General features: G+C 40.8%; 1 protein-coding gene across 1 annotated transcript; it reads right to left on the bottom strand.

Moving 5' to 3' along the window:
* LOC104791253 (uncharacterized acetyltransferase At3g50280-like) lies at positions 9,795-11,310 on the bottom strand. Its single transcript, XM_010517087.2, has one exon. It carries the CDS (start codon positions 11,247-11,249, stop codon positions 9,903-9,905), a length of 1,347 nt encoding a protein of 448 aa, XP_010515389.1. The 5' UTR covers positions 11,250-11,310; the 3' UTR covers positions 9,795-9,902.

Here is a 12,421-nt window from a genome sequence, read left to right as displayed (position 1 = left end):
ATTAGAGGGACGCCGTTATATATGGCGCCGGATTATGTTAACTATAACGATTAACAAGTATGCTTTTGGAACCATTCGTTCGTAGCCGTTGATTGTAATGACGATGAACGAGAAGACTATGTTTTGGAGGAAGAAGTACCAACTTCACCAAAGTGTCCATTCGAATTTCCCGATTGGGAATCTATGTCATCGAATTCTCACACCCTGTCGAAGTCTCCGGTGGAGAGACTTGCGAGTTTGTTTTGTGAATCGTTTCTTGATTGGTCTATCGGCGGAGAATGGGTAACCGTCCAGTAAAGGGAGTGTTATAGAAGGCTAGGTTTTTTTAACACACCTAGTTAAGATCTAAGTTCAATGAAACTTATCCCTATTCTTTATGTGTAATCGATTTGTTAATACAGTTCGAAATCCCGATCAAAGCAAAGCTTTGACCATGTTCTGAAAATTTCCAGGTCGAAGCACCGTCGGTGACCATGTAATCCTAAACCAAAACCAATTAGACTCCATCCCTACTCTCAGTAACTTGTAAACCAAGCAAGGGCTCTTGGACGAAATAGTTGTAAAGGTATAGAGGTTTACACCACAGACTTCTGCTTCGAAAACGCCAAGCTAACGCTTTTCTATTTATTTTTATAACACAGACTAATGAGTACAAGAATAAATCTAAGCTCTCTTTTCTTTTCTATCTAACTAACCCTTAGTCTAGATCTAAGAGAAGAACAACACTCAACTCCTTATCTATTGATTGATTAGCTTTGAAGTATACAATCTCTTTCAAAAGGTTTCTCAAAGTGTTAGAAAAACCACGACTACCTTCTCTTAGTCTTTTATAACAAAACACTCAAAACCCTAACATAAAGATCTTCGAATCTTCGTCTAAGGCAAATACTTGTGCGCCAAGGTCTCGCATTCCTTAATTGTCGAGTGAGATACTCTCCGAATATCTCCTCTCCCAATCCAGCTTTATCTTCATACACGGACAGTGACACGTCAGCTACGCCTCCTAGTCACACCTCACTCATCAGTTCCCTGGTACAACTTCATATATTCTCACAGCTCCTTGTTCCAACAGTGCTCTGCTACTGCAACTGCATCTTCAATCTCCCCCTTTTTGACACAGGTTGATAATCAAGCAACTGATGTATCCATCCCTGAAAAACAAAAGACACACAGAGACACAAGGTACAACACATAACAATAGAAACCCAAATCCAACAAAAAGGACCAACACCTGGTTCAAACTTATTACAACCAAACAAAACAGAATCAGGTCAATGACCAACAAGTTCAAAAAACAAAATGGGAAACAAAAAACACCCACTCCCCCACAACAACAAAATCCTGCTCCCCCACAAAAGCCACACCCCTTCAATCATCAGACTCCGAATCCTTATCTCTCCCTGCTTGGTTAGCATACATCAGTCAAAAACAAACCAAAAGGAGGAATTGACAGATGATTGAGGCAAGAGAATACTTACCTGCAGCAAGAGCCTCTTGCAAAATGTGAATAGCCCGACGCATGGCTTTGCGTTCAGCTGCCGAATCAAACTTAACCGGCACCTGCGAAGATTCAGATCGCTTGTTCTTTGCAACAGCCTTGCGTGGAGATTGTTGACGCTCAACAACAACCGGATGTTGGGCCTGAAGCAGCTGGTAGATCAAACTGGGAAACGGTAACCGGAACGTTTACTGAGCTTGCAGACCGAGCTGAAGGATCTGATCATAAACCAATCGACCAAAATCGAAAGGTATCTGATGCATAATCATATAGATGATCATCGCCCTACCTGTAGATATGTAACCATGATTGGCAGTAGGGGACCAGTTGCTGCAACAGAGCTTGTGCAGCTCCTTGATTGTTGAGTTCCGGAAAACCGCCTGGACCAACTGCTTACAATGTTTCACCTTCCCATCCGACAGGAACAAGGCCAAATCCTCCTCCAAAATCGCTGCAGTCTGTTGTCGTTGCTCACGTAGATCCACTGATTTGAGCCCAAACAACGCATTGATTTGAGCAGGTGAGAAGTCGTACACCCAGTCCCGCACAAGGACATCGACCGAATCAGTATCCACCTTGACGGTTGGCAGATTCGCCCATAATTCATGGACCACCTCAGCAACATAGGGACCTATTCCCGTGACAGTTTTGAGCAACCCGGACTGCTTGAGAAGGGACTTGACCGTCCCATCATCACCACACACAACACCGGCTTCCGGAGCCAGAATACGAGTGGAGAAAGAAGCATACCTGCGTGCAGCCTCGGCAGAGATGAACCGTTTCCGGTCAAAGGGAGTCAGAACATGACCACGAACCCGGGGTCTGCTGGTACACAATCGTTTGGGTTCTGCACCGGAGACTGAGGATTCTGTGTGACACTTGCGAAGTCGAGAAGACACATTCGATCCAGGAATGTCGACTGACGGATCAGTGTCGGAGACTTCAACCACCGGGGAGTCAACTTTAATGGGCTTCGGAGGAGGTGAGACAGAGGAAAAGTCACATGCAACATGGGATTGTGGAGGCTCAGACCGGGAGACAGCAGGACCATCACGAGAAGAGGCCGTGGCGAAATCCTCAGGAATCCCCTCTGGTTCATGTTCGTTTGGATTATAGAGGACCATGGTTGTGCACGGTGGAGTTGCTGGAGTCGCCTCCGACGAAGACGAGTCACCACCACCCATCTGATGATCCACCGGAGCAATGTCCTGCCTGGTCTGGACGAGACGCTGCAAGCCGCTTAGGATTGACTTCATTGTTGCAGTGTGATTAGTACACAGAAATTCAAAGCGATTGAGAGTAGAAACAAAGAGGATTGAGCAATTGACTGTTCAAATTCTCAAGGATGGTGATGTGTGAAAATCCTACCCCTTGATCCTCTTATATATACCACTAAAATGGGCCGGATTGGGCCTTGAAGAGAGTTTTTGATGCATGTATCTCTAGAAGTCGACCCAATTCACTGCACACGCTAGGCAACCATTTAATGCAATAATGCTTACTCACAACACAAGCTACAACCTATTGATCGATGCATTCAGACTTCACAGATCAGTGTTCAGGGACCTAGAGAGAGATTGATTCATGGCAAATATTAAAAAGTTAAATGCAACCAGAACATACCAAGAAACCTTTACTTGCAAAGTCATGCCAACCTTCTTTAAGAAATCCACATCGAACACTACTATAACCTCTTGAATTGTCAAAGGATAATAGTTGACACAATGGATAGACTTTCACACTTTCATGCCTTCAATCCTTTTAATGCCATCCAAACATGTATATGCAGCTGGAATTTCTTTGGAGAGACCAAAAGTAACAGACCTTTTTTATTGTTTTTTTTTTTCACAGATCTTTTGAGATTCAGAGATATCACTTGACTTCTCAACCTCTGAATCGATTTCAAGTCACTGATGCAACCACATGACTTTATCTCTCTTCAGCTCTTTGACTTCCTAAGACATGACAACATTTCACAGGAGCATGGATCGGCATGACACACAGCTATTTTCCACATGGTCTTTCAGCAAACAGCAACCATCAGCCTTTTATATATTCTAGGATTTCCATGGTCTGATTCGATGTGTGTCCCTATCAAGCAATCAGCACAACTAGACAAGGAGTTAGATTTCACAGATCCCAATGGACTTACGCAAATTAGTGAATCTGTTAAAGTCTAATGGTTTGGTAAATAAATCAGCTAGCTGAAATTTGGTGCGCACATGATCAATCTCAATCAGTTTCGCCTCAACCAATTCACGAATGAAATGATGTCTAATATCATCATGCTTGGTTCGTGAGTGTTGAACAGGATTTCTAGAAATATTAATAGCACTCTGATTATCACAATGAATTAAGATAGAATCAGAAACAATACCATAATCAGCAGCCATCTGTTTCATCCACATCAGTTGAGTGCATCAGCTACCCAGGGCAATGTACTCTGCTTCAGCTGTTGAAAGTGATACACTGTTCTGCTTTTTGCTGTGCCAAGATATTAGATTGTTACCCATAAAGAAGCAGCCACCACTTGTACTTCTGCGATCATCCACAGAACCTGTCCAGTCTGCATCACAGTATCCTGTTAAACTGGTGGTTGTATCCTCGGTGTAGTAGATCCCCAGTTCCACTGTCCCTTTGATATACTTAATGATCTTCTTCACAGCTAGTAAGTGTGACTTCTTAGGCTTTGCTTGATATCTAGCACACACACCAACAGCTAAACATATGTCTAGTCGGCTTGCAGTCAAGTACTGAAGACTGCCAATCATTCCCCGATATAGCTTTTCATCCACATCCTCCCCAGCTTCGTCTTTTGATAGTTTGTCATTCACTCCCATCGGTATCTTGGCTTCCTTGCTAGTAGTGAGACCAAACCTGGTTATCAAGCTTCTTGCATACGAGCTTTGAGAAACAAAAAATGCCTTCAGCTGACTGTTTCACCTGCAAACCCAAAAAATAAGTCAGCTCACCACACATACTCATTTCAAACTCATCAATCATATTCCGTACAAACAGATCAACAAGTTGCTGACAGGTTGATCCAAACACAATGTCATCCACATAAATTTGAACGAACATCAGGCCTTTGTCGAGACTCAGAACAAACAGAGTCTTGTCCACACTACCACGAACATAGCCTTGATCCATCAGAAATGTTGTAAGCCTCTCATACCAGGCTCTGGGTGCTTGTTTCAAACCATATAGAGCTTTTTTCAGTTTGTACACATGATAGGGATGTTGTGGATCCTCAAACCCTTTAGGTTGCTCAACATACACTTCCTCTTGAAGAATTCCGTTCAGAAAAGCACTCTTAACATCCATTTGATGTAGAGTGAAATTCAAAGCACACGTCATTCCAAACAAAAACCGAATGGATTCCAACCTTGCAACAAGTGCAAAAGTTTCATCAAAGTCAACCCCTTCTACCTGGGAATAGCCTTGAGCCACGAGTCGAGCTTTGTTTCTCACAACACACCCATTTCCATCACTCTTGTTCTTAAAGATCCACTTTGTCCCCACAACATTGACATCATCCGGTCGCCTTGTGAGGTCCCACACATCACTGCGTGCAAATTGTTCAAGTTCTTCCTGCATAGCCGCTATCCAGAATTCATCAGCCAGGGCTTCTCTATGGTTCTTCGGCTCTATTGATGAAACAAAGCAGGCAAACTATACTACTTCAGAGTCTTGTGGCATATGCTCAATGATCGATCGCTGTTTCTTCCCGGCTAAATGAAGGAAGTCGATTTGCTTACCCCTGGTCACTCTTCCCCCCTGAATCTCACCAATAACATCATTAATGGAGTGATTCCGATGAACCTGAGATATAACCGGAAGAGGTCAGACCTCTGAGGAAACAGCTGCATAATCAGCAGAGGAAACAACTTCGGATTCATTAGAAGAGGCATCAGGAGAGACAGTGACTGGATCATAGGGATGGGACATAGGGATGAATGTCACACGCTGAAAAGAAATATCATCAAAAACCACATTGACAGTCTCTTGTACACAACGCAGGCGCTTGTTGTAGACCCGAAACGCCATACTATTCCCAGAATACCCCATGAACAGCCCTTCATCACTCTTTGAATCAAACTTTCCCAACTGATCTTTGTCATTTAAGATGTAACAGACACATCCAAAGACATGGAAGTAACTAACAGAGGGAGTTCGTCCCTTCCACAATTCGTAGGGTGTTTTGGAAGTCCCAGGCCGAACATACACCCGATTGATGATGTAGCAGGCGATGTTGACAACCTCATCCCAGAAGTGTTGAGCAACTTGATTCCCATATAGCATTGCACGAGCCATCTCCTGTAGAGTTATGTTCTTGCGCTCAACCACACCATTCTGTTTGGGTGTTCTGGGTGCAGAGAACTGATGAGAAATACCCTGAGCTGTGCAGAATCCATCAAACTGCTCATTCTGAAACTCACCACCACGATCACTTCGTATTACTTTGATAGCCCAATTCTCACCTTTGATTTGTAATGCCAGAATCCGAAAACACTCAAGTGTATCGGACTTCTCTCGAAGAAAACAAACCCAAGTATAACGAGAGTAGTCATCAACCATAACAAAGATGAAGCTTTTACTAGTCAAGCTATTGACACGAATGGGACCCATCAGATCCATGTGAACCAGGTCCAAAACACGACTGGTGCGAATGTCAGAAACAGCCTTGTGTGACACTTTGACCTGTTTCCCTTTGTTACACGATCCACATACAAAGCGTTGATCGGACTGTAGCTTAGGCATCCCACGAACGATCTCTTGATGTGCAAGCTTTTGCATAGTGTGAATGTTTAGATGCCCCAACTTCTGGTGCCACAACTCAGTATCCGTTGTGGTTGATGCAAGAAAGCACTGTTCTGTTGATTTCCACATGTAACAGTTGTTACCGGATCTCTTGCCTTCCAACTTCACAGAGCCTAGTTGATCAACAGCTTTGCAGTCTTTCTTGGTAAAAGTGACATCCAAACCTTCATCACACAACTAGCTGACACTAATGAGATTTTCCTTTAATCCATCTACCAAGAACACATCTTTGAGATTGGGTTGTGTGTTTCCACCAGTAACACCTTTACCTTTGATTAACCCTTTTGCTCCATCGCCAAAAGTAACCCGACCAGCAGACACATCTTCAAAATCAGACAGATTGGTGTGAGCTCCAGTCATATGCCGAGAACAACCACTATCAAAGTACCACTTCTTTTGGTCACAACCATTGTGACTCTCAGCCTGAGCCACATGACAGTACATCTCTCCTCTCGGAACATACAGCGGATTGGTAGATCTCATGCCTCTGTGATACAAGCCTTGTTAAGACGCCTTTGACATCCGATTGATATACTCATAACACTGAGCCTTAAAATGGCTGAGATTCCCACAGTACCAACATCCATTCCTTCGACTGCGAGAAACACTGAATACTGGTCCATATGCTTGATGACCGGAATAGGGGTTATGTGCACCAAGAAAAGGATTGAACTGATTCGCTGTTGGAGCTGTTCTGTACAGGGCCTTAGCAGTTGGCGGAATCCGTCTAGTTTGCTAGGACCTTTCTTTTGCAGGTGTCGTCACATGGACAAATGACTTAGTAGGTGCAGACTCTTTACATACCGAAGGCTGACCCTTGACAAACTGAGTCGATGTTGAGGCATTTGTGCCTTGATATCCAAGTCCCCACTTCACATTTCCAATTCTCCCACTGTTGAGAATAGTGTCAAGGTCTTTAGTTCCTTTGCTCAACATCCTGATATTCTTCAGCTGGTCATCCAGTTGTTTCTCAAGTCTCTGCGACTTGGTCCTTTCTTCCTCAAGATCTGTGGACAACTATGTGAGTTGGGACTTTAGAGCCTCCTTTTCAGACAACAGTTCATCATACTCCTTCTTCTTCTGAACAAGACTTAAAATGAGCAAAGTGACTTGTTCCTCAACTGACAAGTCCGCTTCATTGTCCTCTGAGTCAGATACCACAGTAGGTTAAATTGTTACAGTCGGTTCCTCAGCTTCATTGTCTTCAATCACTCCCAGCAGAGCCACAAAGTTGTTAAGAATATCACCGTCTTGCACATCATCTTCGGATTCACTATCACTCCAGAAAACAAGTGATTTGGATTTATTCTCCTTGGTTGGACATTCAGCCTTGGTGTGTCCAAATCCTTTGCATCCATAACACTGTACTGACCCCTTGCGTTTATTATTAGGACACTCCACCCTGGTATGTCCAAATCCCTCATATTCCAAGCACTGACGGTCTTGCTTATCACTTCTCTTAACATCTCTTTCTGAATCAGCTCTGCTTGCGAACGTCGATCCTTTACGCTGACCATGCTCCATTTTCCGGAAAATTTTCCTAACCAGTAACCCAACCTTCTCTTCATCCGCAGAGTCTTGTGCCACAACAGTCTTCTGAGTTTCAACAGCCTTCAAAGCAAAGGACTCAGCCGTTCGTTGTTCTTTTTTTTCAGTTGTATCTCAAATGATTGCATCATTCTAACAACTTGAATAAATGTCAATTCATCAGAATTCAGAGAGACATCAATGGCAGATCTATGTGGTTGAAACTTATCTGGTATACTCCTGAGAAACTTCTTTACTAGCTTCTTATCTTTGTAGCGCTTTCCCATAACTACAGCCTCTTGTGCTATGGCACTCAACCGACCACTATAGCTGGCAATGGTTTCACCTTCTTCCATGGACAGATTCTCAAAATCCGATGCCAAATTATCCAGGCGAGTGCGTTTCACATTGCTGGTTCCTTCGAAGGTGACTTGAAGGATAACCCAAGCTTCCTTAGCTGCCACACATCCTTGGACACTGTTGAATTGATCCAGAGGCAGAGAGTTGAAAATCACTGACAAGGCTTGTGAGTTGTGCTTGGATTCAGCTTTTTCTTCAGCAGTCCACTGTTTCTGAGGTTTTGGCACCAACACACCTTTGTCGTCTTTCACTGTTGGTTCAGTCCAACCATCTTCAAATGCAAACCAGGCTTCCATATCAATGCCTTGAATCGCCTGTTTGACTGACACCTTCCAATGTCCATAGTGCTCCGGATCCAGTTTCAGAACCTTCGAAATGGCAACATACGTTTGTGTTTTCTCAATACCTCTTGTCGCAAGATCTCACCTGTTGAAAAGACAAAACAGACTTTTATCAGGTGTCTGCTCTGATACCAATTGTAAAGGTATAGAGGTTTACACCACAAACTTCTGCTTGGAAAACGCCAAGCTAACGCTTTTCTATTTATTTTTATAACACAGATTAACGAGTACAAGAATAAATCTAAGCTCTCTTCTCCTTTCTATCTAACTAACCCTTAGTCTAGATCTAAGAGAAGAACAACACTCACCTCCTTATCTATTGATTGATTAGCTTTGAAGTATACAATCTCTCTCAAAAGGTTTCTCAAAGTGTTAGAAAAACCACGACTACCTTCTCTTAGTCTTTTATAACAAAACACTCAAAACCCTAACATAAAGATCTTCGAATCTTCGTCTAAGGCAAATACTTGTGCGCCAAGGTCTCACATTCCTTAATTGTCGAGTGAGATATTCTCCGAATATCTCCTCTCCCAATCCAGCTTTATCTTCATACACGGACAGTGACACGTCAGCTACGCTTCCTAATCACACCTCACTCATCCGTTTCCTGGTACAACTTCCTGTATTCTCACAGTTCCTTGTTCCAATAGTGCTCTGCAACTGCATCTTCAATAGTGAGGTGTGAGTGATGAAATGGGTTTCCGGGTAAGGTTTGGGGAAGAGTAGACTTTTGTTAAAATCATTATTAAGAGAAACAAGTTGAAAACGTATGTTATAATGTTTTTAATTTTGTTTTTGACACCAATTATTTGTACTGTGAATAGAATAAAGTTCCTTTTAACAGTAAAAAGCTGTCCTTCTTCTAACCTGCTGGTAACCATGTGAGCATTGGTCATGCAATAATTTAAAGCGACTGTACGTTTCCACTTATTAAATAATACTACTACCCTTCAATAATTTATTTATGTTGTCTCATTGAACAACATGTGAACAGCGATCGTGCAATCGTCTCGTACCAATGAGATGCAGTACATGTCGAGACTTATGGTATGGCTTTGATCTTTTTAAGTAACCGAAAAGTTCGAGCTTTTAATTACCTTTAAAGGTGATGTAACTTGGGATGGACTTATGGAATTATGTAGGCAGTTTCCCTTGTCACATAAACACTGCGTTCACTAGGTGAAGCATCTTTTTGAGTTATCTGTGTTTCATTTATGTTATTTGTGTTTGGAGATCAATAAAATGCATTTCAAGAAGCAAATAAGTGCTAGCTAATTAACCATAATACCTTCTGCCAGGTTCATACATTATACAATCAAAGAGACAAATATTGAAAGCCAAAGTAAATAAATCAATCATGCAGTAGTTACATGCTCTAAAAATTCCACATCGGCTAGTAGGTTCACTAGTATATCCGACCGTAGGGTAGCCTGAACATCAATACTTCCTTCATTGATACCTGGAAAAAGTGTAAGCTTTCCGTTGAGACTACTCGACGGTCCAGATCGAGCTGCAATAGGTTTTCCCCAACCAAAATCTTTGTTGTACACTTCGAACCGGGGAGAGCTTGCGATAGCTATAGTGTCACCATCTACTTTACTGCCAATGCCTAATTTTAGGTTCTTAACATTTTTAACCCAATCCTCTGCAAAACTTCTACAGTTTTCATTTGTTTGCGAGCTCACTAATTTTCTTATCTCCAGAGCAGCCCAACCCAAACCACGATCCAGCAGCTCTTCCACGGTCGTTACTGCTGATGCAAGATAGACCATATTCCCAAAACAATCTTTCTCAAGCGGAGGATTTATCCTCTGCCTTATGTCCACCACTAGTTTGCATTGTGTCTCTCGTTCTTGACTAATACCACTGTGTCTGATGATTGATCGCCACATATGTGCTGAAACCGCTTGAAAAGATGAAATTACCATGTCACTTGAGCCAACCTCGCTGTTGGCTTTAGCTTTGAGATCTGAAATATTCTTCTTTGTGAAGTGAAGCATCCAATGTTTCGTAGTGTCCACGGAAGAAGATTCACGGCTTGTTGGTGGCCTCTCCGTCATTGAAACCGGAATATGGATCGGGTAATCGATCCCCTCGAGAAACCATCTTTTAAGAACAAGAGGCTTATGATCGAAACATGAACCACTCGAGCAAATCTTGGACCAAGTATGAAAGAAATCCCACATAGAAACTCCGTCTGCCACCATGTGGTTGTAACTGTAACCGATGAATACTCCATCATTCATCTCGGTGACTTGTACAACAAGCAATGGCTCGGGTGCGCCATCACAGTTTTTTAAACCGTTGCGGGGAAAGAAGTCATCTAGGAAACAAGGCACAGAACCATCAGGTTGAAGAATATCACTCACCGAGACAGATTTAGCTTCGGCGTGGAGAAATCTAGCGCCAGAGTCATCACAGTCTACAAATAACGACACCGTATTGTCTTCAAGATTCTCCGTCTTCACGAGACGACCCGCGAAAGGGAAGTATATATCTAAGGCAAGAGAGAGAGAGGACTTTAGCTGAGAGATGAGATGGAAACTGGGATCTGGTTTTGGAAAGAGAAGACCTCTTTGAGGACTACTGAATTGAAGAAGGCTGAAGTCAAATGGAGTAAGATGGATCTTAGTTCGACCGGATTGGTTGCTGTTTACTGGTCGAACAATGCTCGACGACACTAAAACTACCCTTCCTGCCATGTTATGTCTCTAATGTGAGTCTTTGAAGCTGTGAAGAAAGAAAAAGTGAACCTCGGCTAGGCTAAAATTATACCCACTTGCCAATAGGAGAAGGTAAGGATTTTAATATTGCGCGTGTTACACGTTGTAAAACTTTTCTCTTGTCCTTTTTTCTTTTTCTTTCTTTTGAATTTCAACCAACCACTTGTGCAAACTAGAAAAGTGCATATATCCATTATCCAATAATATTTTTATAATATCAAAACTAGCATTTTAAAATATTCTCATAAGGGATATGTTTGTAAATAATTAGAGGTGTCAAAATTTTATAAGATATAGTTTAAGGCAAAGTTTTAAACAATATGAATTTTTTTTTTAAAAGATTTGATAGAGTTATATTATTTAAGGCAAATATTTGAAAGAGTTAAAATAATATAACTCTATCAAAACTTTTAATTTCTAACTTTGCATAATGACATTTGACACTCTACTTTTGTGACACATGCCATTCTCATTAATTTTAAATTTAACATTCTATTTTTTGATTTGAATTTATTTTATTTGTATCTTATGTAGTGTATAATTTATTTCAAAAAAAAGAAGATAATTGTTGCATAGTTTGCTTTTTAGATTTTTTTTTCAACATTGTTACGAAAATATATTCCTTCCATTAGCATCTAATATATTTCATAATGAAATCATACACCATAGAACCTAAAAAAATATACTGATCAACCCAACTAAAAAATATAAACAAATTGAAACCAAATAAAAATAGAAAATGGTTTCATACTTTTTAAGTAAAAACTGAAACCAAATTAATATATGATAGACTAATTTAAAAATATATAAGATTTTCTAATATATATAAAAATCACATTATATTCAATAATCATATATATTGTATTAAATACACAACTCAAATTTGTATTTAATAGTAATTTATAAGTTACAGTTGTCAAAAAAAAAAAAGTAATTTATAAGTTACAGTTTGATTGTCTTTAAAACATATGTACTATAAAAAAACATAATGGTATCATAACATAATTGATTTATCACCCTATGATATAACAGAAAACAATAATTTCAAAAATTAATTTATTGTTAAGTATACTATTTATATTAAAATGATTAGAAATAGAGACAATATATAGAAAATAAAAAATAGATTAAATTTCACACACTTTTCTTTT

Source organism: Camelina sativa, chromosome 6, assembly GCF_000633955.1.
Source record: "Camelina sativa cultivar DH55 chromosome 6, Cs, whole genome shotgun sequence".
Classification (NCBI taxonomy): Eukaryota; Viridiplantae; Streptophyta; class Magnoliopsida; order Brassicales; family Brassicaceae; genus Camelina; species Camelina sativa.
The sequence above is the reverse complement of the archived record's forward strand: the minus strand, read 5'-3'. Positions and strand labels throughout refer to the sequence as shown.

Bases quoted from the DNA above. Each gene is read 5' to 3' on its own strand.
- LOC104791253 (XM_010517087.2), bottom strand. From the start codon at position 11,249: ATGGCAGGAAGGGTAGTTTTAGTGTCGTCGAGCATTGTTCGACCAGTA.